Source organism: Indicator indicator, chromosome 17 (assembly GCF_027791375.1).
Source record: "Indicator indicator isolate 239-I01 chromosome 17, UM_Iind_1.1, whole genome shotgun sequence".
Taxonomy (NCBI): domain Eukaryota; kingdom Metazoa; phylum Chordata; class Aves; order Piciformes; family Indicatoridae; genus Indicator; species Indicator indicator.
In genome coordinates, this window is record NC_072026.1 from 16,868,796 (window position 1) to 16,895,697 (window position 26,902).

The 26,902-nt window shown below is 54.3% G+C and overlaps 1 protein-coding gene across 2 annotated transcripts; it reads right to left on the bottom strand.

Annotated features, from left to right (window-relative positions):
• Window positions 1–678: 678 nt before the first annotated feature.
• ENOX2 (ecto-NOX disulfide-thiol exchanger 2) lies at window positions 679–26,514 on the bottom strand. 2 transcript variants are annotated; one of them, XM_054388796.1, is made up of 14 exons: window positions 26,481–26,514; window positions 25,887–26,018; window positions 25,337–25,492; window positions 21,965–22,171; window positions 20,354–20,587; window positions 15,895–16,107; window positions 12,847–12,953; window positions 9,904–10,018; window positions 8,907–9,088; window positions 8,358–8,465; window positions 7,542–7,598; window positions 4,889–4,997; window positions 3,009–3,094; window positions 679–1,054 (listed from the first exon to the last, which is right to left on the bottom strand). In XM_054388796.1, exons 2-14 carry the CDS (start codon window positions 25,981–25,983, stop codon window positions 923–925), a joined length of 1,803 nt encoding a protein of 600 aa, XP_054244771.1. In that variant the 5' UTR covers window positions 25,984–26,018; window positions 26,481–26,514; the 3' UTR covers window positions 679–922. The 2 variants fall into 2 exon arrangements, with proteins under 2 accessions (XP_054244771.1, XP_054244770.1); XM_054388795.1 differs by lacking the exons at window positions 7,542–7,598; window positions 26,481–26,514 and having other exon boundaries at window positions 25,887–26,021.
• Between the last annotated feature and the right edge of the window lie 388 nt (window positions 26,515–26,902).

A 26,902-nucleotide genomic window follows, 5' to 3' on the forward strand; every position in this document is an offset into this window, starting at 1 on the left:
TGGAGGGTAGAGAGGTTCTACAGGGGGATCTGACCAGGCTGCACCAATGGGTTGAGGTATTTCACTTTCCATCTCACTAACCTTCTGCAGAAGGTGCAAGAGGAGCCTGGCATGTACTGAGAACATGAGGAACAACATCTGGGGAGGTTCAGGAAAAGAAGAGTGTCTGCTGCTTGCAGCTTGGCCTCCAAAGCAAAGTGGGAAGAGAAAGGTGGTAGGAAGCCACTGCTAAAAGAGGTCTGATCTAGGAGCTCTGCCCCACCCAGATCAACAGAACATGAAATCCCTTTCCCATGTCAGAAACGAGGTGCAGAGGTCCTACATGGACAGCCCACCAGCTGGAAGCACACTCAGCTCTCAGAGATGTTGCCTTCATCTCAGCTTAGCTGTGAGACCACTTTAGAGAAAACAGCATGAATAAGAGCCAACTGTTTGATCCAAAGAACCCTGAGCCATTCACAGCTTCTGGGTTTAATAGTAGAAATATCTAAAAAAAAAAGCCTTTTCCCCACCCCACCTCTTTTTGGTGGTTCCAGAAACCAGAAATTGTCCCTTTGCTGTGGTTTCAGGATAGTCCATGGCTGGTCCCACCAGGAAGAAGAAGGCAGAGGGCACGAGACTTGGGCACACAAACCACATACAACATTAGCAAGACAGAGTCACCACCTGGTGCTTCAAAACATCAGACATGGACTTTTCTGACAAAAATCTATTGAGCAGCACCTGTCCCTTCACATGGAAGCCATCAGAGAAGCTGCAGAACTTGAGGTTTCTTCCAGTGCTGCTCTGGACTTGGTTTCACTTCCACATTATCCCACCCGAGGCCGTGATGCGTGCAAGAGAGTCACCATGAGCAGAGGGAAGAGGTGGCCCAGGGCTTCCTGGTGTACACATCATGTTGTTTCCAGAGTTAAGTCAAAGCTCAAGTCATTTTCAACCCATCAAAGCCACAGAACTTCCATCTTTTCTCCAGGCTGGCCCCAACCCCACTCAGCTCCTGCCTGAAGGTGTTCTGGAGTCGAGTCATGAGAACCTCCACCTCTGCGGTGCAGATCTGTGGCAAGAGAAGGAAAAGGACACTCCAAGTGAATCACAGAACCACACACTGGGCTGGGTTGAAGGACACAGACTGCCAGCACCTTCACACACCAGTACCCAAAGTCAGCCACAGAGGTGGGCAGACCTCATGGTGGGTCTTAGAAGGGACCTCTGGAGATCATCCACTCCAGCCCCCTGCTCAAGCAGGGCACCCACAGCAGCTTGCCCAGGATCACAATGGCCAGCTGGGTTTGGAAGCTCTCCAGAGGAGACTCCACAACCTCTCTGGGCAGCCTGCTCCAGGGCTCCAGCACCCTCACACCAAAGAAGTTTCTCCTCCTGGTCAGGTGCCCATTGCCCCTTGTCCTGTTTCTGGGTACCACTGGGAAGAGCCCAGCTCCATCCTCTTGCCCCCCACCCCTTACCTTAGCTCTTGCTGAGCATTGCTCAGATCCCCTCTGGGGCTGCTCCTCTCCAGGCTCTCAGCCCCAGGGCTCTCAGCATTTGCTTCTCACAGAGATGCTGCAGGCCCCTCAGCACCTTTACACCCTCCACTGGACTCTCTCCAGCAGTTCCCTGTCTCTCTTGAACTGGGGAGGCCACAGCTGGACCCAGGACTCCAGCTGTGGCCTCACTATGGCAGAGTAGAGGAGGAGAAGAACCTCCCTCCACCTGCTGGCCACGCTCTTCATGCACCCCAGGAGACCATTGCCTCTTGGCCATGAGGGCACATTGCTGGCTCATGGGGAATTTTTTGTCCACCAGCACTCCCAGGTCCTTCCCAGCAGGTCACCCCTCACCTGTGCTGCTGCAGGGGGTTATTCCTTCCCTGGTGAAGGACCCTACACTTGCCCTTGTTGACTTGACCCCTGCACTTCATGCAGACCTTGTCAGCAGGTTCTGTGGCTCACCACTTGTGCTCTGCCAGCAGAAAGCCCTTGCACAGCAGCCTCCTAAAAGTGGCCTCATTGGCAGCATCCAAACAGAGACAGAAGAGGCTCAGAGAAGGGCTCTAAGATCAGGAAAAGAGCCAAGTTCTGCTCAGAACCACCAAAACAAGGCCTGCTGAGTTTAGTTTAGAGAGAGCACAAACAAACAGTGGCATGGCAGATGTTCTACCACAACAGACAGCATCCAAGAGGCAGTTGTTTGCCTTTTGAGGTCATAAGGCTAAGAGAAACCACAGGAGCAAATTTCTCCAGAATGAACAAAACCATGTGTTGGATGGAGCTGCTGGAGATGGAGGCCAAAGGGCTTTCCTGGATTATGAGCAGGGTTACACAAGAACATCTGCAGGAAGGACATCACCTTTGGCTCTCTGCTTCTGGTAACATGAAGTTGTGCAAGGGCTGAGCCTGAAGCTGGGTGTTTTTGAGCAACCTGATCTGCTGAGAGAGGTCCCTGCCATGGACTGGATTAACTTTCAAAGGTCCCTTCCAACCCAAACCATTCCGTGATTCTAAGAAAGTTCACCCCTTCCATGGTCCTCTACCAGCAAATTATTCCAGTTCAGAATCCCAGCATGGTAGGGCTTGGAAGGGACCTGTGGAGATCATCCAGTCCAATCCCCCTGCTCAAGCAGGGGCACCCACAGCAGCTTGCCCAGGATCACAATGGCCAGCTGGGGTTGGAAGCTCTCCAGAGAAGGAGACTCCACAACCTCTCTGTGGGCAGCCTGCTCCAGGCCTCCAGCACCCTCAACACCATAGGAATTTTCTCCTCATCTTCAGATGGAACCTCCTGGGTTCCAGCTTGTGCCCACTGCCCCTTGTCCTGTCCCTGGGCACCACTGAGAAGAGTCTGGCCCCAGCCTCTTGCCCCCCCAGTGTCGAGCATCGAGAAGTTAACACACCCCAGTTCGTACTGCCCAGCCCCCAGTGCTCCCAGTGAGGCAGGGGAAGCTCTCTCCCAGCCACCCAGGCCAAAGCCACCCAGCTGGCCCAGGGAAGTGGAGGTGCTGGGACACCTACTTTGCTGTCCAGGCGCTGCAGGTAGGAGCAGATGTACTCTATGCTGGCTCCAAAGGGGTGCACGTGAAGGAACGTTGAGATGATTCCTGGGGAGAGGAACACCACAAGTGTCATTCTCCTGAGACAAGAGCCACCTGGGGACACCACAGAATCAACCAGGTTGGAAGAGACCTCCAAGCTCATCCAGTCCAACCTATCACCCAGCCCTATCCAATCAACTTGACCATGGCACTAAGTGCCTCACCCAGTCTTTCCTTGAACATCTGCAGGGGCAGCGACTCCACCACCTCCCTGGGCAGTCCCTTCCAATGGCAAATCAATCTCTCTCTGAAGAACTTCCTCCTATAATCCAGCCCAGACCTCCCCTGGCACAACTTGAGACTGTGGTCCCTCGTTCTGCTGCTGGTTGCCTGGGAGAAGAGACTGACCCCCACCTGGCTACAGCCTCCCTTCAGGTAGTTGTGGACAGCAATAAGGTCTCTCCTGAGCCTCCTCTTCTCCAGGCTAAACAACCCCAGCTCCCTCAGCCTCTCCTCACAGGGCTTGTGTTCAGCTCTGCACCATTGTGGGCACAGCCCAGAGGGATCTCCATGTGCTTTTTGGGTCTAATCACAGCAAGGTTTGGCTCATAGGCTGTGAGGAAAGAGGTAACTAACTCAGCACTCTCCCCACTGGACACATACCCAGAGATGAAGCCATTGAGATTATGACCCAGGTGGGGATGCCAAGGAGAGGGAAAGCAAAGCCCTCCCCTTCTGCCATCAGAGGCTGAGGAGCAGGGAAAGACAGAAGGCAAAGGAGGAGAGCAGCAGTGGCATCATGTCCCACCCCAACAGTTCTTCAGCATCAAATGGAGCAACCCAAGTGTGCAGCCTGTCACCAAGAGGCTCCAGCTGGAGGCCAGGACTGTCCATCACCTGCAGGAAAAAGCCCTGCCTTTGGTCACCCCCCCCAGGGTCCCTTCCCAGGACCCAGCCTGTGCTCTGGCACAAACAGATCCAGGTAGATGATCAGAAATGATTTAGTGCTCCTCCAAGCAGATACAGGAGGTGGCCAAGGAGGACTTGGCTGAGTGACAAAGCACTGAAGAAAAGGCCTTGTCCCTGCAAGACAAGGACTTCTGCTCCTCCTTTCAACGCTCCAGAAAATCCCCAATTTGGGGCTGAAAAGCCACATTTGGCTGTTTTCCAGTATTCCCAGGAACAGGAGAGGGGAGAGGAAAGAAAAGAGGAGCAGATGTACCCATGCTGTGAATTAGAGGTCACCAGAACCTTCATAAGCACCACATGAAGATGCTGGCAGCATTTCTTCTCCCACTTGGCCTTCTCTCCCTGCCACCTTTCCCCATCCTCCCTTCCTCTGTGCCTACAGCTTCTAAAGCTTTAGATAAGCTTCTGAAGTTTCTCTCCTCAGGGTCCTGGCACACCATGCCTGACACAAAGGTCTGAGGGGCCTCAGATGTCATCCACACCACGAGGTGCTGCAGTGCTCAAGCTAAGCCTTAGATGCTGTTTGGGATCCTGTGAGGCTGGTTAGGTGCCACCTGGCTCCAGACTAACCCTCCTCTGTACCTCTGTAACCCACCACACCTTCAGTGATGCCTCCCAGCAGAGCATCCTGCACTCCAGCATGTGCTGACCCGAAGCCACCCCACTCCAGCCCCCCTCACACCTGGGTGGCTTTGCACAGCACAAAGGTGTCCACGTGTACAAGGTGAGAAGCCCAACCCCACCAAAGCTCAAGGCCTTCCTGGCTTCTGGGGCTCCCACCTCCACCAGCATCACCAAAGGAACAGGAGGTGGCCAGTAGGAGCTGTGAGGCCACCCCAAAGCAAGTCCCACTCCAGCATTGCCACCCAGCCCACCACCACCAGAACTCACCAACTAAGAGGACTTCTCGTTCAGACTTCACAAGGCCACTGCTCAAGGTCTTCTCAGCTGGACACTCCTTCTCCTGGCTGCAGGCACAGACTCTGGAGGTGCTGCTCTCCTAGAAGAAACCCACAGACCCTGTTCCAGATGCTAGCAGCAGAGCAGGCATCAAGCAGCAGCTCAGGGCCTCTCCTTGTTCTCCTTTCTCAGTCTCCAATGCTCATGCTGCCAACTGCCCCCAGCACAGCTGGGCTGAGGCTGCTGTGGCCCAGTTATTGAGGCAGATAGAAGCCCATGGAGATCAGCAGGAGCATGGAATTGTTTGGCTTGGAAAGGACCTCTAAGATCAAGTCCAGCCATCAACCCAACACCACTGTGGCCATTAAAAACATGTCCCCAGGTGCCATGGCCACAGGTTTCTTGAGCACCTCCAGGAATGGTGACTCTACCACCTCCCTGGGCAGCCTGTTCCAGTGCCTGACCACTCTTGCAGGAAAGAAATTTTCCTAATCTCCAAATAAACCTCTCCTGGCACAATTTCAGGCCATGTCCTCTCCTCCTATCATCTGATACTAGGGAGAAGAGACCAACCCCCACATCACTGCAACCTCCTTTCAGGGAGCTATAGAGAGCAACGAGGTCTCCCCTCAGCCTCCTCATCTCCAACCCCAGTTCCCTCAGCTTCTCCTCACCAGATTTGTTCTCCAGACCCTTCACCAGCTCCTCTGGACCTGCTCCAGCCCCTCCATGTCCTTCCTGGAGTGAGGGGCCCAAAACTGAACCCAGTACCCAAAGCAGAGCCTCACAAATGCACAGTCCAGGGGGACAACCACTTCCCTACTCCTCCTGGCCACACTATTGCTGATCCAAGCCAGGATGCCTGTGGCCTTCTTGTCCACCTGAGCCAGCAGTGTGCCTATCTCCAGCTGCTGTCGAGCAGCTGCCCTAGGTCCTTTTCCACTGGGCAGTTTCCAGCCACACTGCTGCAAGCCTGGAGCCTTCATGGGGGTGTTGTGACCCAAGTGTAGGACCCAGCACTTGGCCTTGTTGAACCTCAACCCATCGATCCAGCCTGGCCAGATCCCTCTGCAGAGCCTTCCTACCCTTGAGCAGATCAACACTGCAGACTTACTGAGGTGCACTCAAGGATGCCCCAGCACTGCCTTCATCACCCTGCTCACTGGGACCTCTGCTCTGAAGGGCCTTGTTTTGAGTGCTAAAAAACAAGGAGTCCAAAGCAAACCCTGCAGAGCCCCAGTTCAGCTGCTGGGGTTTGTGTTCCAGCTGCCAGCACAGAGGTGACAATTAACCACTGCCCTGTGGCTGCAGAGGGCTTAGGACCAGGCTGTCCTCAACTTCAGCTTGTGGTGCTCAAGTAAAGCAGCATTTTGCATAATTGCCTATTCCCCAAATCAACACAGGGCTGCCAGGGATGCAAAGAGGAGTTGATGGGTGGACTAGAAGCTCAGCTTCCTTTTCTTCCTGTGGAATTCCAGTGGTCCCAGAGCTACAGCCAGCTATAATTGGAAACAGCATCCAGTGACAGGAACTGGAGCTGGGCCAGTGACAAAGATAGGATTCAATGGTCCCCAGGGTCTGCTCAGCTTCTGCACCAGTGCAGTGCTCAGCTATGCAGGGGGCTGAGCTGGGGCAGTGCTGGCTGAAGCACACTGCAAGCTGCTTCTGCAGGAGAATCACAGCATGGTGGGGGTTGGAAGGCACCTCTGGAGATCATCCAGTCCAACCTCACTGATAGAGCAGGGGCACCCACAGCAGCTTGCCCAGGATCACAAAGGCCAGCTGGGGCTGGAAGCTCTCCAGAGAAGGAAACTCCACAACCTCTCTGGGCAGCCTGCTGCAGGGCTCCAGCATCCTTAAATTACAGAAGTTTCTCCTCTTCTTATGTTCCAGTTTGTGCCCTTTATCCCTTGTCCTGTCACTGGGCACCACTAACAAAAGCCTGGACCCATCCTCCTGACACCCACCCCTGAAGCACCGATGAGGTTCCCCCCTCAGTCTGCTCTTTCCCAGTCTAAAAGCAATCCTCTCAGCCTTTCCTCCTCACAGACATGTTCCAGGACCCTCAGCATCTTCCCAGCCTCCACTGGACTCTCTCCAGCAGTTCCCTGTCTCTCTTGAACTGGGGAGCCCAGAATTGGACCCAGTGCTCCAGATGAGGCCTCCCCAGGGCAGAATAGGAGGGGAGAAGAACCTCCCTCGACCTGCTGGCCACACTCTTCTTGATGGATGCCCTTTGCTTTCTAGGCCATGAGGGCACACTGCTGGCTCATGTCCACCCTGCTGTCCACCAGGGCCCCCAGAGCTGCTTCCTGGGGAAGCAAAGCAAAGCTCTGGGCTGTGGAAACGGAGCTGGGATTGTGGCAGTGGGAACACACTGCCTGCCTTCTCCTGGAGATCCAGCAGGTGTTTCTGGAGACTTGTTCAAACAGCAGTGCAGTGCCTTGGACACCACAAAGTGGTGCAAAGATCTCCTGTTCTGCTTCTGCCAGCCAGAGCTGCTGGGGATGATTTTAATTTGTACAGGGACAGTCTGTCCCACCCTAGGCACCTCACAACCACCCTCACTGCACAGGGATTTGCCACCACTTCCCTCCTCAGTGACACCTTCTGACTAAAGCAACAGAAGAAATTCTTCACTTACATTCCCTTGGCCATCAGCTGCATCTCTCTCCTTGTCCTCTTCATCTGCCATGCTTTGCTGTATGGAGGTGAAGAAAAGGGAAGTTACTGATGACACTCTGGTTTTTCTGTTCTTCCACACCAGGCACCAAAGCTCCTGCAGAAGATCACTGGCCTACAAAGTCATTTTTCATCACCACTAAGAGACTGATGGCATGAAAAGATAGGGCAAGACAAGACCCAGGATTTGGCTCTGTGGCCCTCAGCAAGAAGCTCTGCCTCAATGACACAGAATCATCAAGGTTGGAAGAGACCTTTAAGGTCATCAAGTTCAACCCTAACAAAGGTCAACTGTCTGCCCAGTGTAATGGTGGCTGTGCTACAGGACCAGACCAGTTCAGATTCATGCATGGATCCACCATGAAAGGACAGAGTGGACTGGTGAGAACATTGTAACAAACCCTTTCCATTGGAGGCTTTTATGGAGGTCAGACCAAAAGATGTCCCTAAAGCCCAAACCCACAGATCAAGGTTTGATAACTGAGACTCTTCTTTCTTATCTTTGAAAGCTCAGGTTGCAGGAAGCCACAACCCAGCTGCAGTGTCACTGTGCTGATCTGTTCTTTCTACAGGAGCTCAGGCAAGTTGTCTCACTGGGCCACGATGCCACCAGCCACTCCATCACTGATACCCTCCAAAGTGACAGGCAACCCCTTCTAGCTTCCCCAAGAACTGCTCCTCAGCCAGGGTCAGGCATCTCTTCCACTCTGTCCCCCATTCCTGAGGGAGCACAGAACCCCAGGGCTGCATTTGCTGCTGAGAACAAGGTGGCACACACCTGCTCCTTCAGGTTCTCCAGTAATGATTCCATTTTCAGTTTGTCTTCTTTCACTTTTTCCAGCTCAGCTTCTCTCTTTTTGTACTCCTCTTGTACTTTAAGAAGATGCTGGAAGAGAAAAAATAAACCCAGTTCTTAACCTGCCTTTCACCTCCTGCTAAAGACCAGAGAAGGAATAAAGGCTTTCCCATCAAGACAGTCAGATCATATCCACAGACACCATGGTAGGGCTTGGAAGGGACCTCTGGAGGTCAGAGTCCACCCCCACTGCCAGGTTAGGTTCACCTGAGAAGGTCACACAAGAAGGCATCCAGGTGGATTTGGAATGTCTCCAGAGAAGGAGACTCTACCACCTCTCAGGGCAGCCTGCTCCAAAGCTTCAACACCCTTAAACTGAAGAAGTTCCTGCTCAGAACAACTCAAACTCAACAAGAAGGACTCTGTTAGAAACACCTTTGCCGACGAGCTGGCAAAACCAGCCTGACTGTGCAGCCATGGGGCTGGAATTCCATCAGCCAGGTGGCAGCTATAAGCAAAGTCTAGACCCACCTTCTGCATGCCCTGCAGAGCCTGCTGGAGAAACTTCATCCTCTGCTCCTTGCTTGTGTCCTCATCCCTGCTGGCTTTGCCCTGCTCCTGCTTGAGCAGCTCCACCTCGTTGCGGTAGGCGTCCAGCTGCCAGCGCAGGCTGTCGTTCTCCTCCTTCAGGGCTTCCACTTGTGACACCAGTGCTGGAGGACAAGGCAGGAAGGGATCAGAACTCAAAGAACTGGGTGCAAAGAAATCCCTGGGGGCTCTGCCCCAGTGCCCCCATAGCTCCCAGTGCCCAGTTAAAGGCAGAGTAGCAACATGAGCTCGTCCCAAGCATTGACTGTGACACCTCTAAAAAAGCTCCTCTGGAAAATGAGCACCTCTGAACAGGGTGGAAGAAAGAATCCCAGCATGGCAGGGTTGGAAGGGACCTCTGGAGATTATCCAGTCCAAACCCCCTGCTCAAGCAGGGGCACCCACAGCAGCTTGCCCAGGATCACAATGGCCAGATAGGTTTGGACGCTCTCCAGAGAAGGAGACTCCACAACCTCTCTGGGCAGCCTGCTCCAGGGCTCCAGCACCCTCACACCAAAGAAGTTTCTCCTCCTGTTCAGGGGGAACCTCTTGGGTTCCAGTTTGTGCCCATTGCCCCTTGTGCTGTCACTGGGCACCACTGAGAAGAGCCCAGCCCCATCCTCTTGTCCCCTACCCTTTAGCTCTTGCTGAGCATTGATCAGCTCTCCTCTGGGACTGCTCTTCTCCAGGCTCTCAGCCTTTGCTCCTCACAGAGATTCTCCAGGCCCCTCAGCATCTCTGCAGCCTCCACTGGACTCTCTCCAGTAGTTCCCTGACTCTACTGAACTGAGAAGGCTACAACTGGACCCAAGACTCCAGCTGTGGCCACACTATATCAGAGTAGAGGGGGAGAAGAACCTCCCCCTTGACTTGCTGCTTCTTGAATAAAAGAAGGAAACAAAACAAGTCCTGCTTCTGAGCTGTCAGAAATGATTTTTACCTGATTCTTCTGTTTCTTTCATCTCTGGGGGATCCTCTATTTCCTCATCAGACATTTCCATCTCCTCCTCCCTCCGAATGCCCATCAGCTCATCGTTATGGATGTTTCGGATCTCCTAAGGTTCAGAAAGCAGAGGGGAATGGGGGTCAAGCCCAGGCCCTGAGGAGCAAGTGGTGGGGTCAAAATGCTCCAGTCTACATCTGCCAAACACAGCTCCATGATGCAAGGAAGGAGAATGACAAAAATGCTTGGCACAGACTGTTAGATCAAGGACAACATCCAGCATGAGTCAGCCTCTCACTGGTACTGGTACCACTGCCTCAGCTTGACTTGGGTTTGACCAGGAGTCCATCACTTCACCCCACAGCTACCTGCAGCCCCCCTGAGCTCTCTGCATGGCAGTGGGCTGCATGGTGGTGCAAGGACACCTCAGAGGTGCCCCTCAAGGCTGAGATGCCCTTTACCTGGCATCTGAGAGCTGTAATGAGGTCAGTGACACCGCGTTGGTACCAATTAATTATTGCTTAATCACCACTTGATTGCCATTTACATATCACTCAATCATCCATTATCCTGGAATGGCTTGGGTTGGAAGAGACCTTAAAGACCATCTAGGTCCAACCCCCTGCCATGGGCAGAGACACCTTCCAGCACACCAGGCTGCTCAAGGCCCCATCCAGCCTGGCTTTGAACTCTTCCAAGCTTGCAGCCTCCCCATCTTCTCTGGGCAACCTGTTCCAGCATCTCACCACCCTCACAGGGAAGAGTTTCCTCCTTATGTCTCATCTAAACCTTCCTTAAAATCCTTTTCCTCAACCCCCCAACCACGACTTCTAACAGCTGCCCTGTGGCAGTCTGGCTGCCAGCTGACATCCCCCTGGCATCATCTCCTCCTGCCATCCAACTCTGCTCCCCAGCACCCCAAGCACTGAGCACCAAGAGCAGCCAATGGGGAAAATGACCACGTTTACAGTGTGGATGAATGGACACCCTGGGGACAGCAGTGGGGAAGTGCAAGAACATGGCAGATCTGTCATGGGCACCTCCAAAGCAACTGCCCCAGAGACCACTCCTGGCAGGGCAGTTGAGGAACATCTTCCCAGTCTTTAACTGGCTCTGCTCAATAGCTGATAGCCCAAAATGGCCTCAAAGGTGGAGAAGGTTGAGCAGAGCACAGCACCAAGCAGGGCCATGGGTCACCAGAGCCCTGACTGCACCCAAAAGGGGAGGAACAAACATCAGAGAAGCCAAACATTCAAGCATGGTCCCTCCTCAGAGCAAGGGCATGTGCTGCCTGGTAGCTACCACAGCATGGTGGTTCAGCAGGTGAAGCTTCTGTGGCTGCTTAATGAACTGCCTGCAGCCTGGGAGAAGCTTCCCTTGATACAACCAAACCCTGTCCTAGCCTAATGACTGCCCAGCACACCCCCATTGCCCAAGCTGCTCAGTGGCCCTTGCTGATCCACAGGACTACATCCTGCTAGAAGCTGTACCAAGGTGCATCTTGGGGGCCCACCTTCCTTTAAGAGAAGGCTCTAAGCTGGAGAAGAGCAGCAGGCTGAGCCCAGCTGCAAGCACTCCTAGAAGAGGCCACAGCAGTGGTCTCACAACCTCTTCCCACTGGGAGAACTTACCTTGGCACCAAGGAGAGCTCCAAATGGAGGGCGTGCTCCCACCCCAGTCATCATAAGCCCCCTCAGTAAGCAGGAACAGGAGCTCTAAGGCTGAAGCAGAGGCACATTCTGAACCAGAGTGTCCTGGTTTCTTGTGTAAGAGATGAAACCTTAGCTACAATGCTGGTGGGTCCCACTGCTTGGACAAGTCTTCAGTGTCAGTGGCAAAAACGGATTCAAGCTCCAGTTTACTTTAGAAGCTTGAGCAGGGAAAAGTCAATTTCTTGCTCTTTCCTTCAAAACTGTTCACAGCCCAGGGGGACACCACCTGTGTTGTCCACCTTGAGCACTGACCCTTCTAGGGAAGGGCCACAGGGGAGATGAGCTCTGGATAACAGACCCACCATGAGGCTCTCCCATTGCTCTTGGTAGTCCCTCCACACTCTCCCTTCTTCCTCAGGCTAGACAAACATCAGGATGGGCTCCACTGCCAGATGCAGCTGAGCAATGTGACATCCCTACCATGGAGGTGACTTGTTTGCCCTGCAGGCAGGGATGCAGCATCTCCCCACACCACCACATCCCCAAGAGACAGTCCTGCTTTACCTCAGCTTTACTTTTTCTTTTTTTGATGTTGTAGGATGATTCATAGAATGATTTGGGTTGGAAGGGACCTTCAAGATGATCTAGTTCCAACTCCCCTGCCACACACTGGGACATCTTCCACTAGACCAGGTTGCTCAAGGCCTCATCCAACCTGGCTCTGAACACATCCAGGCTTGAAGCCTCCACACCTTCTCTGGTTCCAGTGCCTCACCGCCCTCATGGGGAAGAGTTTCCTCCTCATGTCTCATCTGAATCAGTTGCTCCAGGCCCCATCCAACCTGGCCTTGAACACCTTTCTCTCAGGGCTTGCTTTGGAGGTTTAACCTCTCTAGAGATCCTTCCTGCTTTAAGATGAAAGCCAGCAGGAAACAGATCAAGGCTGCACGTTACTGGGCACAACTTCCACCAGCAGTCAGATCTCAACATACTGCTGGCAGCAACACATCTACCAGCTTGGATGAGGCCTTGAGGAACCTGATCTAGTGGAAGGTGTCCCTGCCCATGGCAGGGAGACTGGAACTAGATGCTCTTGAAGGCACCTTCCAACCCAACCCGTTCTAGGACTCCATGAACTGCTGCGTTACCTGTAAGAGGAGAGCTGATGGAGCAACCCCCAGCTGATGCTGTGAAGGAAGGAGTTATCCACCAGGCAAGCTTAACATCAACATCCTGACAAGAAAGAGACCATGCTGGAGGGGTCTAACACAAGAAAAGAGTTACCAACCTCTGCTTGTTTGCACCACACGCTGATGTTCTTACGCTGAGCTTTCGTGAAATGGTCCCAAGCCTTTTGTTTGGAGGCAGAATGGTACACGGCCACTATCTGCTCGACTGTAGGATCAACCCAGCAGGCAAACCAGGCCAGAAAAGCATCCAGAGAGGGAGAACAAGAGGAGTAAAGGAGTAAAAAAGTGGAATCAGGCAGGTGGTTTGGCTGAGCTTTTCTCCTAACACTGTTCTGTGCTGAAGCTACGCTCAGGAAAGGGGCTGGGATGCCTGGAAAGGAAAGAGCAGAGCTTCACCAGGCCAGCAGAGAGCAACCAGGACAGTGGGCTCTGCTCCCAGCTGGAAGAAAGGAAGGTAGGTGTTGAGCTCCAACAATGGGCTGGAAGGGATCCTCAAAGGTTATCTTGTCTGACCCCCCTGCAGTGAGCAGAGACATCTGCAACTAGGGCTGGAGCACCTCTGCTAGGCTTGAGGGAGCTGGGGCTCTTCAGTCTGGAGAAGAGAAGACTCCAGGGGGGCCTTACAGCTGCCTTCCAGTACCTGAAGGGAACCTACAGGAAGGCTGGAGAGGGACAAGAGGGAATGGTTTTAAGCTGAGGGAGAGTAAGGTTAGCCTGGATCTTAGGAAGAAGTTCTTCAGTATGAGGGTGGTGAGACTCTGAAATGGGTTGCCCAGGAAAGCTGTGGATGTCTCCTCCCTGGAGGTGTTCAAGGCTAAGTTGAATGAGGCCTTCAGCAATCTGGTCCAGTGGAAGCTGTGTCTGCCCATATCAGGAAGGTTGGAGTAGATGATCTCTAAGGTCCCACCCAACCTGAGCCATTCTGTGATTCTAGATCAGGTTGCTCAGGGCCCCATCTGGTTTGACCTTGAACGTCTCCAGGGATGAGGTCTTCACCACCTCTCTGGACAACCACTTCCAGTATTTTATTGGACACTTCTCAAATTCACCAACCTGCTCCTTATGAAGACTGCAAGCACCTAATTTCATTCTCAGCTGAAGAGGTAAAAACTTCTCCAGAATGAGTTACAAGGGATGGAGAAAGCAAACCCAAATTCATGAGGGCAACTCAACATCCCTGTGCTGATTTTCCAGGTAGGAGATGCCTGGACCATGTCTTTCACTGTCTGAGATCTGCACAAGGCTGGGAGAGGTGCAGCAGGCACAGCCAGGCAGCACTGAAATGGGGAGAGTCAGGACAGTAAAACAGTAAAAGTAAAGCTGGCACTTTGGATGTTCTCCTGGCCCAGAGAGCTGCCACAGCTTTAGTACCACCTCAGCCCACACAGGGGGGGTGACAGCAAAAGGATCCTGGCATCACCCACCAGCTTTTAGTGCTCCTGAGGTTTATTCCTTCTGTTTATCTAGAGAATTTCAGGGGGGGTTGGGAACCCAAAGTGTCTCTGCTCATCCAGCAGCAGAAGGCACAAACACAGGCTTGGATTTTATGCTTCTGATACCATAGCAGGAGAACTTCTTATCCAAACCCAGCATTTGACATAATGGTTTGGGTTGGAAGGGACCTTAAAAATCATCTAGATCCAACCCCCTTGCCATAGGCAGGGATACCTCCCACTACACCAGGTTGCTCAAGGTTCCATCCAAGTTGGCCTTGCACACCTCCAGGAAGGGGCATCCACAACCTCCCTGAGCAGCCTGTTCCAGTGTCTCCCCACCCTAAACTTGGATTTTCTTCTGCTTGGATTAAACTAAAGAGTAGCTGAGACAGTAGTGGCTGCTCCAGAGTGGAGCTGTGTGCTGCTGGCTGTCACTGCTTAGAATCACAAAATGGTTTGGGTGGGAAGGGATCTTGAAAGCTCATCCAGTCCAACGCCCTGCAGTCAGCAGGGACATCTGCAACTAGAGCAGGTTGCTCAGAGCCACAAACTACCTGACCTGCAATACTTCCAGACATGGGTCACCTCTCACCTCTCTAGGTAACCTGGGCCAGGCTCTCACCACCATCAATGTCAAACCTTTCTCCCTTCTCTCCAGTCTGAATCTCCCTCTTTGAGTTCAAACCATCAGCCCTCATCCTGTCACAGCAGGCTCTGCCGAGAAGTCTGTCCCCAGATGTCTGATTGGCCCCTCAAAGCCCTGAAAGTCTACCTGGTGGCCTCCCTGGAGCCTTCTCTTCTCCAGGCTGAACAAGCCCAACTCTCTCAGTCTGGACATCCAGCTCTCTCATCATTGCTGTGTCCTCCTTTGGTCCTGCTCTATGTCTCTGCTGTGCTGAGGACTCCAGAGCTGACCCCAGCACAGCAGGTGGGGTCTCAGCATAGCAGAGGGGCCAAAACAATTGACTATAAACCCAAAGTTAGGGGTGTTCACAACCCAGGCAAGGGCCTCCAGGAGACCTTTAGTGCAGTTGGGGCTCCAGGAGACCTTTCTGCAAGTGGGGAGAAGGTCCTGTTGAAAGGAGTCAAAAAAAACATGTAAAGAGAAACATTCAGGCTTAAAGCAAGGATGGGCAAGAGGCAATGAGTGGTGTGAGGAACTGTTAGGAATCTCACCCTGGACCTAACACCTCTTCCTCCATTTCATGGGTCAACAAAGACCTGGGAATAGACAAACCCAGGTTCCAAAGGCTCTTCTACACCAGGTTTGTGGTCCTGCCTGAGGACAGGGTGCTGGGAACACTCTGCTGCATCCTACCTTTGGCGAACAAATCCTCTACACTTGGCTGAGGCACCAGATCACCCAGGACTTACCTTGTCAGTGCACAGAGGTGGAGGTGAAAAGATGACAACTACCAACAGACCAGAATTAGAAAAGAAGAAAAATAAAAAATAATAATAATAAAAAAAAAAAAGGATTCATTCTCTCCTCCCCCCAAAATGTGGGCTCTCACTGCAGGAAAAATACCCCAAGGAACATCTGCCAGGTTAACCATTTAACTGTGGCTGCAGAGAAGCTGCTGCTTCCCCTGGAGCCCTTCTAGTGTGGCTTCTCCAGGCTCTAGAAATGAAGCCTCCTCCTCCAGGCTCTAGAAATGAAGCCTCCTCCCTCCAACGGACACCACCACCCAGCGTGGAAGCACTACTCACACTGCACCAGAATCCCTGAGAGAGCAAGTTTGAACTTCTCCTTTGCCTCCTCCATCTCCTTCTCATGAGCTGCCTTCTCGTTCACCAGCCTGCGGATGTGGCTGTTGGCAGACTGGATCATGGAGTAGAAGTTGTTGGCAGTCCTCCTGTTCACCTCTCCACGCTCTATCCAGGTCAGCAAGGTCTGGATGGCTTCCAGGAACTTGGTGTCATCTGCAGCAAGGAAGGACACCTTTACACCACCGAGGCAGAGGCTCACAGGCCCTTTTCTAGCACTGGTGATCTCTTTTCCAAGGTCACCTCAACTCCAGGCACCAGCCACAGGTCCTGAAAGCGTGGTGTTAGCAGAACACAAAGCTCTGCAAAGGCAGGAAGGTCCAACATCAAGCTGGTGAAGCAAACCATCTGTTGAGATGCAACAAGAGGACCACCAAACCTCCTGGGAAACTTCATATGCCCACTCAGATGTGTCCCTTCCATGGAAGGACACAATCCAGCTCCAAAATAACCAGGCCATATATGGAACTTGGCCTTCAAGGAACATCTTAGGACTTAACTTAAGTCCTCTTCACACGAAGAAAAGTGGTTTGGAAGAAAGTGTTGTGCTCAAGAACAGGCTTGGTTTTACTAAAAGGCCAACAACTCTGAAAGAGATGGTTTGGAGAGCTGCTGGCTGCAGGCTGAGGGCTTGGTCTGAACAGGCTCTGCAAGGCCTAGGAAGACACCAACAGCCCAGGGGAGCAAGCTGACCACCAGAGCCCCCCAGGGGAGCAAGCTGACCTCTGGAGACACCACGACCCCAGCAGAGCCAAGCTGACCTCTGGGGACACCAAGAGCCCAGCAGAGCCAAGCTGACCTCTGAGGACACCAAGAGCCCAGCAGAGCCAAGCTGACCTCTGGAGACACCAAGAGCCCAGCAGAGCCAAGCTGACCTCTGGGGACACCAAGACCCCAGCAGAGCCAAGCTGACCTCTGGAGACACCAAGACCCCAGCAGAGCCAAGCTGACCTCTGGGGACACCAAGAGCCCAGCAGAGCCAAGCTGACCTCTGGGGACACCAAGAGCCCAGCAGAGCCAAGCTGACCTCTGGGGACACCAAGAGCCCAGCAGAGCCAAGCTGACCTCTGGGGACACCAAGAGCCCAGCAGAGCCAAGCTGACCTCTGAGGACACCAAGACCCCAGCAGAGCCAAGCTGACCTCTGGGGACTCCACAATCCCAGCAGAGCCAAGCTGACCTCTGAGGACACCAAGAGCCCAGCAGAGCCAAGCTGACCTCTGGGGCCACCAAGAGCCCAGCAGAGCCAAGCTGACCTCTGAGGACACCAAGAGCCCAGCAGAGCCAAGCTGACCTCTGAGGACACCAAGAGCCCAGCAGAGCCAAGCTGACCTCTGAGGACACCAAGAGCCCAGCAGAGCCAAGCTGACCTCTGAGGACACCAAGAGCCCAGCAGAGCCAAGCTGACCTCTGGGGACACCAAGAGCCCAGCAGAGCCAAGCTGACCTCTGGGACACCAAGAGCCCAGCAGAGCCAAGCTGACCTCTGGAGACACCAAGAGCCCAGCAGAGCCAAGCTGACCTCTGGAGACACCAAGAGCCCAGCAGAGCCAAGCTGACCTCTGGAGACACCAAGAGCCCAGCAGAGCCAAGCTGACCTCTGGGGACACCAAGAGCCCAGCAGAGCCAAGCTGACCTCTGGAGATACCAAGAGCCCAGCAGAGCCAAGCTGACCTCTGGGGCCACCAAGAGCCCAGCAGAGCCAAGCTGACCTCTGGGGCCACCAAGAGCCCAGCAGAGCCAAGCTGACCTCTGGGGACACCAAGAGCCCAGCAGAGCCAAGCTGACCTCTGGGGACACCAAGACCCCAGCAGAGCCAAGCTGACCTCTGGGACACCAAGAGCCCAGCAGAGCCAAGCTGACCTCTGGGGACACCAAGAGCCCAGCAGAGCCAAGCTGACCTCTGGGGACACCAAGAGCCCAGCAGAGCCAAGCTGACCTCTGGGGACACCAAGAGCCCAGCAGAGCCAAGCTGACCTCTGGGGACACCAAGAGCCCAGCAGAGCCAAGCTGACCTCTGGGGACACCAAGAGCCCAGCAGAGCCAAGCTGACCTCTGGAGACACCAAGAGCCCAGCAGAGCCAAGCTGACCTCTGGGGACACCAAGAGCCCAGCAGAGCCAAGCTGACCTCTGGGGACACCAAGAGCCCAGCAGAGCCAAGCTGACCTCTGAGGACACCAAGAGCCCAGCAGAGCCAAGCTGACCTCTGAGGACACCAAGAGCCCAGCAGAGCCAAGCTGACCTCTGGGGACACCAAGACCCCAGCAGAGCCAAGCTGACCTCTGAGGACACCAAGAGCCCAGCAGAGCCAAGCTGACCTCTGAGGACACCAAGAGCCCAGCAGAGCCAAGCTGACCTCTGAGGACACCAAGAGCCCAGCAGAGCCAAGCTGACCTCTGAGGACACCAAGAGCCCAGCAGAGCCAAGCTGACCTCTGGGGACACCAAGAGCCCAGCAGAGCCAAGCTGACCTCTGAGGACACCAAGAGCCCAGCAGAGCCAAGCTGACCTCTGAGGACACCAAGAGCCCAGCAGAGCCAAGCTGACCTCTGAGGACACCAAGAGCCCAGCAGAGCCAAGCTGACCTCTGGAGACACCAAGACCCCAGCAGAGCCAAGCTGACCTCTGGAGACACCAAGACCCCAGCAGAGCCAAGCTGACCTCTGGGGACACCAAGAGCCCAGCAGAGCCAAGCTGACCTCTGGAGACACCAAGAGCCCAGCAGAGCCAAGCTGACCTCTGAGGACACCAAGAGCCCAGCAGAGCCAAGCTGACCTCTGAGGACACCAAGAGCCCAGCAGAGCCAAGCTGACCTCTGAGGACACCAAGAGCCCAGCAGAGCCAAGCTGACCTCTGAGGACACCAAGAGCCCAGCAGAGCCAAGCTGACCTCTGGAGACACCAAGACCCAGCAGAGCCAAGCTGACCTCTGGAGACACCAAGACCCCAGCAGAGCCAAGCTGACCTCTGGGGACACCAAGAGCCCAGCAGAGCCAAGCTGACCTCTGGAGACACCAAGAGCCCAGCAGAGCCAAGCTGACCTCTGGAGACACCAAGAGCCCAGCAGAGCCAAACTGACCTCTGGGGCCACCAAGAGCCCAGCAGAGCCAAGCTGACCTCTGGGGCCACCAAGAGCCCAGCAGAGCCAAGCTGACCTCTGGGGCCACCAAGAGCCCAGCAGAGCCAAGCTGACCTCTGGGGACACCAAGACCCCAGCAGAGCCAAGCTGACCTCTGGAGACACCAAGACCCCAGCAGAGCCAAGCTGACCTCTGGAGACACCAAGACCCCAGCAGAGCCAAGCTGACCTCTGGAGACACCAAGAGCCCAGCAGAGCCAAGCTGACCTCTGGAGACACCAAGACCCCAGCAGAGCCAAGCTGACCTCTGAGGACACCAAGAGCCCAGCAGAGCCAAGCTGACCTCTGGAGGACACCAAGAGCCCAGCAGAGCCAAGCTGACCTCTGGAGACACCAAGAGCCCAGCAGAGCCAAGCTGACCTCTGGGGACACCAAGAGCCCAGCAGAGCCAAGCTGACCTCTGGGGACACCAAGAGCCCAGCAGAGCCAAGCTGACCTCTGAGGACACCAAGAGCCCAGCAGAGCCAAGCTGACCTCTGGGGACACCAAGACCCCAGCAGAGCCAAGCTGACCTCTGGGGACACCAAGACCCCAGCAGAGCCAAGCTGACCTCTGGGGACACCAAGACCCCAGCAGAGCCAAGCTGACCTCTGGGGACACCAAGACCCCAGCAGAGCCAAGCTGACCTCTGGAGACACCAAGACCCCAGCAGAGCCAAGCTGACCTCTGGAGACACCAAGAGCCCAGCAGAGCCAAGCTGACCTCTGGAGACACCAAGACCCCAGCAGAGCCAAGCTGACCTCTGAGGACACCAAGAGCCCAGCAGAGCCAAGCTGACCTCTGGAGACACCAAGACCCCAGCAGAGCCAAGCTGACCTCTGGAGACACCAAGAGCCCAGCAGAGCCAAGCTGACCTCTGGGGACACCAAGAGCCCAGCAGAGCCAAGCTGACCTCTGGGGACACCAAGAGCCCAGCAGAGCCAAGCTGACCTCTGAGGACACCAAGAGCCCAGCAGAGCCAAGCTGACCTCTGGGGACACCAAGACCCCAGCAGAGCCAAGCTGACCTCTGGGGACACCAAGACCCCAGCAGAGCCAAGCTGACCTCTGGGGACACCAAGACCCCAGCAGAGCCAAGCTGACCTCTGGAGACACCAAGACCCCAGCAGAGCCAAGCTGACCTCTGAGGACACCAAGACCCCAGCAGAGCCAAGCTGACCTCTGAGGACACCAACACTGCAGTCGAGCAGGAGGATGAGCAGAGGCAGCAAGGCCCCGGTCCAGCCAGACGACCACTGGAGCCACAAGGCCCTGCGCGTGGCCCTCACCTTTCAGCTTCTCAGCGACAATGCTGCACTCGTGGTCGGAGTAGTGGACGACAGGGGGGGGGGAGGGCGGCCGGAAGCGCTCCTCCTGCAGGCGCCGGCGGTGCCGCTCCTCGCGGGCCAGCATCCGCTGCTTGCACTCCCACTCGTAGAGGTCGTCGCGCGCCTGGGCGAAGTCCACGTGCAGCCGCCCGGTGTCCTTCTTGTCCGTGCTGGAGCCCAGCCGGATGCGGTAACCTGCAACAGGCACCGGCGGGGTATGGCATCGTGAAACGGCCTGGCTTGGAAGCCACCTTCCACGTTATCCCGGCCCAGCCCCCCTGCCATTGGGTAGGGACACCTCCCGCTGGGACCAGGGTGCTCAAGGTCTCATCCATCCTGGCCTTGAACAGCTCCAGGGAGGAGCATCCACAGCCTCCCTGGGCAACCTGTTCCAGTGTCTCACCATCCTCACTCTAAAGGACTCTTCCTCACCTCCCCTCTTCCAGCTCACAGCCGTTGTTCCTTGTCCTGTTACTACAAGCCCTTGTAGGAAGTCACTCCTCAGCTCTCCTGTAGCTCCTTTCAGGTACTGGAAGGCTGCTCTAAGGTCTCCCTGGAGCCTTCTCTTCTCTAGGCTGAAAAGCCCCAGCTCTCTGACTGTCCCCACAGGAGAGGTTCTTCAACCCTCTGATCATTTCATGACCTCCTCTGGACCTGCTCCAGCAGCTCCACGTCCCTCATATGCTGGGGGCCCCAGGACTGGATGCAGTGCTCCAGGTGGGATCTCACCAGAGCGGAGGGGCAGAATCACCTCACTCATCCTGCTGGTCACACTTCTGATGCAGCCTAGGACACGGCTGCCTTCTGAGCTGCAAGCTGAGGCTCTAACCAGCTGCCAGTGCCCACCCCTCAGCCCTACAGAGCCAGAAAGAGCCCAGACAGAGGTCTTCAAAGAGTTCAATGCACAGAGACTGATGCTGAAAAAGGAAACTCCTCTTGGGGGTCTGCTAGGTGAGAACTTCCATGGGCTGTTCCTCCCCTAAACATCTCTAAATCCAGGTGCTGGATCACAGAATCACGTTTGGGTTGGAAAAGACCTCTAAGATAAGAGTCCAACCATCAACACAACACCACTGTGGCCATTAAACCATGTCCCAAAGTGCCACGTGCACAGGTTTCTTGAACACCTCCAGGTGCTGGTGACACCACCACCTCCCGGGGCAGCCTGTTGCAAGCAGCAACTGTTAATGCCATGTAACCTCTCCAGGCTGTAGGACCAAGTGGTTCACATAGAGAAGACTTGGATCCAAGAACTGTCCTGGATTCTTCCACACTTTTACAAACTCCAGAAGGTGTGGAAGGTTCAAAAAACTTGTGGACATGGCACTTTGGGACATGGTTTAACGGCCATGGTGGTGTTGGGCTGATGGTCTTTGAAGGTGTCTTCCAACCAAAACAATTCTGTGATTCTATCAGGAGCTGTTCTCATGTATTTAAACAGCAGAAAAAGAGGTGAACTGACATCAGAGAAACCTCCCAGCTGCCACAAAGCCCATGGTGCCACCTCTGGAGGAGTCACGACATCTCTGCTCCTGAGTTCTAAGCTGCCATCTGAGACAGAACTAGACCCACCAGAGAGGTAGAGAGCCTTGTCCACCATGAACTCCTCGGCGAAGCGGATGTGGCAGAAGTTCTTCTTGCTCTTGCGAATGGCGATGACCTCCCCGCACTGCTCAAACACCTCCATGATGATCTGCTCCGTCCCGTTCTCTGGCAGGCCCCCCACAAACACTGTCTTGCACCCCGGGGGCCTCTCTCTTGTGGCTGGAGGGGGCAGATCTGAAGAGGGCAAGAGGAAGAAAGCAGACCAGGTGAGTTTTTTGGGGTTGTCGACACACGCTCCCTTCATCTCCCCGAGGTGGACCTGCCCACACCAGACCTCCCTGGCTTCCTTCAAACGTACACCTGGCTATGCTGCATCCAACTTCACCCAGCAGCAGATCTACAGCACAGCTCACAGGATGTTAGGGGTTGGAAGGGACCTCCAGAGATCATTGACTCCAACCCCCCTGCCAGAGCAGGACCATGGAATCCAGCACAGGTCACACAGGAATGCATCCAGATGGCTCTTGAAAGTCTCCAGAGAAGGAGACTCCACAACCTCTCTGGGCAGCCTGTTCCAGTGCTCTGGGACCCTCACATGAAGAAGTTCCTCCTCATGCTGAGGTGGAACCTCCTGTGCTGTAGTTTATATCCACTGCCCCTTGTCCTATCCCAGGCTGCAACTGAGCAGAGCCTGTCCCCTGCCTCTTGACCCCAGCCCTCAGATATTTATAGACATTTACTAAATCCCCTCTCAGTCTTCTCTCCAGACTAACCAGCCCCAGGTCTCTCAGCCTCTCCTCATAGGGCAGTGCTCCAGTCCCTTCATCATGCTGGTAGCTCTCTCTTGGACTCTCTCCATCAGATCCCTGTCCCTCCTGAACTGGGGAGCCCAAAACTGGATGCAATATTCCAGGTGAGGTCTCACCAGGGCAGAGTAGAGAGGGAGAAGAACCTCTCTCAATCTGCTGGACACACTCCTCTGAATGCCCCCCAGGATCCCATTGGCCTTCTTGGCCACAAGGGCACATTGCTGACCCATGGATAACTTCTTGTCTACCAGGACTCCCAGGTCCCTCTCCACAGGGCTGCTCTCCCGCAGATCACCTCCTAACCTGTACTGGTGCAGTTTATTATTCCTTCCCAGATGAAGGACTCTGCACTCATCCTTGTTGAACCTCACAGCTGAGATGCTAAATAGGAACAAACATTTCCCAGCTGTTTCTAACCAGATCATCTCTGGAGCACAAAGTCCTCCAAACACTCTCCCTAGCTGTACAACATGAGCAGCACCAGGCCCTCGAAACCATGTAGTGGGAGGTGTTACACAAGCACAGCTCAACTGCCCTAACATAAAGGGCACCTAGAAAAGGTTCACAGAAGGTCCTAAAGGGCAAAAAGCTCCAGAGGGTAGCAAATGTTATAAGGGGAGGTCATGAACCAAATTTGGACTAAGAAGATGTGATGGAAGGAAGAGGTGAAGGTGCACTAAGAGACAGAATCATAGAATCAGTCAGGGTTGGAAGGGACCACAAGGATCATCTAGATCAGGCTTGCCAGAGCCTCATCCAGCCTGGCTGCAAACACCTCCAGGGATGGAGCCTCAACCACCTCCCTGGACAACCCATTCCAGGCTCTCACCACTCTCATGGGGAAGAGCTTCTTCCTCACATCCAGCCTGAATCTTCCCACTTCCAGCTTCATTCCATTCCCCCCAGTCCTGTCACTACCTGACTTCCTAAAAAGTCCCTCCCCAGCTTTCTTTTACCCCCTTCAGATACTGGAAGGCCACAAGAAGGTCACCTTGGAGCTCTTCTCCAGACTGAACAGCCCCAACTCTCTCAGTCTGTCCTCACAGGAGAGGTGCTCCAGCCCTGTGATCATTCTCATGGCCTTTCTCTAGACACCTTCCAGCATGTCCAGATCCCTCTTGTAATAGGGGCTCTAGAACTGGGTGATAATAAATCATTAGCACGGGCACTGCAGGAGTTGTATTCGAAATGGTGGGCATGGACTCTGGAGCCCACCAGGCTGGGGATCTGCTGGGAGCCCACCAGGCTCGGGTGCCACCTGCTGGCACCTTCCTATGAATGCTACCAAACCAGTCCCTGCAGCTGGAGGACACCAGTTTGCAGGCAGGAGCTTTTCTAACTGCACCTGTGGGCTCCTGCAAGCCTGCAGGTTACTAAAGGGGAGAAGATTTGGCCCAAAAAAAGAGTACTCAAGACAATCAAGAGCTCTGAATGGACATCAATACAAGTACAAGAGGTTCCTCAGCCAGAAAAATTCCCAAACTGACTCAAAGACCCGGAGCAGACTGGGTGCTAAGGAGGGAACTGGTAAATGTTCTAAAAGCAATGGTTAAAGGTCTCTTCCAAAGCTAAGAAGAGGTCTCCTCCTTACCTCTATCAGACCTCCAGTTTTTGGCCATTTCACTCCCTTCCTCTTCCCCTGCACAAGCCCAGCCAGCTGACAGGCACCCATGGGTTCCCCTCTCTGGTTTTCACTATGAACTGAGGAGAAAGAGTCCACCAGTGGTTTGAAGGGGGGATCCTTGCTTCTTGCTGTAGCCTTGTGGCCCCTGCTTGTCTGTTTGTTAGTTTTCTGTCTCGTTTCCAGCTGCCTCTGCTCTTCTTCTACCCATTCTGTGAGGGCCATGGCCCATGCTGCCTGCCCCAGCCCCTCCAGGAGCCTTGGACAACACAGCCAAGAATCACACCATGAAGATCAGAGCTCCACGTCCATGGACTGGAATGATTTCTTCCCCAGTTCTTATAATCTATCAAGGTGAAAAGGTTGCTGATGGTGAGGCACTGGAAACAGGTTGCCCAGGGAGGCTGTGTGGATGTCCCCTCCCTGGAGGTGTTCATCCAGGTTGGGTGGGCCCTTGAGCAACCTGCTCTAGTGGAAGGTGTCCCTGCACACAGAACCATAGAACGGTAGGGGTTGGATGGGACCTCTGGAGATCAATTCCAACCCCTCTGCCAAAGCAGGATCACCTAGGGCAGGCCACAAGGAATGCATCCAGGTGGGTTTTGAAGCTCTTCAGAGGACAAGACTCCACTACCTCTCTGGCCAGCCTGCTCCAGCACCCTCACAGCAAAGAAGTTTCTCCTCAAGGTTGCAACCAGATGATCTTGAAGGTCCCTTCCAACCCAAACCATTCTAGAATTCTATGGAATGACAAACCCTCAGTGGCAAGAAGCAGATTTTCTATCACTGTCACCTGCTGGTCAGCATTTGGTCCATGGTTGAGTCCCTCCAGAGCTGCTAGGTCCAGGCAACGTAACAGACCTTGCCCTATGTAATGTTTTCAAACACATATATAAAGCCCTCAGACACACACAGACAGACAGACATAGTCCTGACTGGACAGAGAGAAGACAGAAGGTGGCCACTTACGTGGGTTGGGTGGGAAGAGGGTGCAGCTCTTGCAGTGAATGATCTCCTTCACAGCAGGCATGTCTGGAGGGATGGGAGGTGGGACTATCCCCAAGCCTGGCATCATGGGGTTGATGGGAGGGATTCCAGTCATCATCCCAAGAGCAGGATCAAAGTCTAAACAAAAGAGAGAAGAAAGAGGGCAGGCAGTGGTCTGGAACTGTTTGTTTATGCAGACAGCAGAGGGAGGTGAGGGTGGTGAGACACTGGAAGAGGTTGCCCAGGGAGGCTGTGGATGTCCCCTGCTGCAGGGGGTTGCTCTACTTGCAGATGTCCCTGCTGACTGCAGAGAATTGGAACTAGATGAGCTTTAGAGGTTCCTTCAATCCAAACCTCTCTGTGATTCCATGAAACTGTCCTATAGCCATTTGGGAAATAGGGATGCAGGGATACATGGTGGATGGGACCTTAGGAGAAACACTGGATTATCTGGGGTGGCCTGGGCCATGACACCTGGCTAGGAAAGCTGCAGAACTGGGTAGCTGGTGTGATCTGGGCTGAGCTGGCCTACCAGGCAGGAGGGGCTGTCCTGTCATGCCCATGGGAGCCATCCCCAGGTTGTTCATGGCAGTGGCCCAGGCGGTTGGGTCGGACATTGGCAAGCCCATCGGAATGGAGTCCAGGTTTAGATTTCTGGCACCATCTGCTGGGAGGAAAGCAAAAAGGAGATGAAGAGCTTGGTGCACACCTGAAGTCTTCTGCAGGGCATTAGCTGTCATAACCACACTGAATTTATCAGAGAAGGCCAGGCTGTCCTGGCAGACAGTGCTTCCACTGCCAGTTGAAGGTGTTTCTCTTCCATGCTCCACCCTCTCAATGTCCTTCTTGGAGGACATCAGACATGATGTGGCCCTGGGCAGCCTGATCTAGTTGGGGATGTCCCTCCTCACTGCAGGGAAATTAGACAAGACCTTTCAGGATCCTTTCCAACCCAATGCAATTTGTGAATCTGCGAGTGAGGGGCCCAAAACCGACCCCAGCACTCAAAGCGTGGCCTCCCCAGTGCCCAGGCCAGGGGCACAATCCCTGCCCTGGTCCTGCTGGCTGCACTCTTGCTGATACATGGATGTTTCTCCACTGCCAGCCCCCAGCTCTGCCAGCTCACCTGCAGGAACCTTTGCTCTCTTCCTCTTCTTGCCTGGGTCACTTCCATCCTCGACTGGGCTCTCCGATGCCCGCGGGCCCACGGCACTGCCCAGCTGCAGGGGTTTGCTGTTGCTGGCAGGATCAAAGGGCAGAGGGTTTAAACCTAAGAGAGAAAAAACACACCCTTTAAACTGGTTTGTGGTGTTTGAGGATCATGGTGATACCAAAAATGGCCTTCAGGTCCCTGGAGGAAGCCCAGAGGGGGCTGGAATTAGATCTTCAAGGCCCTTTCCAACTCAAATCATTCTAGGATTCTGTGACAATTGAGCACTAAATTCATTATTCCACCTTCTGTCACACCCAGCCCTTGGATGCAAGAACAAGGACATGAAAACACTCAGCCTGGGTAGCTTTGGCTCAGCAAACTCACTCTTGAGCACT

Excerpts from the sequence above, each read along its gene's own strand:
- ENOX2 (XM_054388796.1), bottom strand. The coding sequence starts at position 25,983 with ATGGGCTTGCCAATGTCCGACCCAACCGCCTGGGCCACTGCCATGAAC. Across the intron at positions 10,019-12,846 it reads TGTGGTGCAAACAAGCAGAG|GAGATCCGAAACATCCATAA; the intron begins GTTGGTAACTCT and ends TCTGAACCTTAG. Across the intron at positions 3,095-4,888 it reads ACGAGAAGTCCTCTTAGTTG|GAATCATCTCAACGTTCCTT; the intron begins GTGAGTTCTGGT and ends TCCTCTCCCCAG.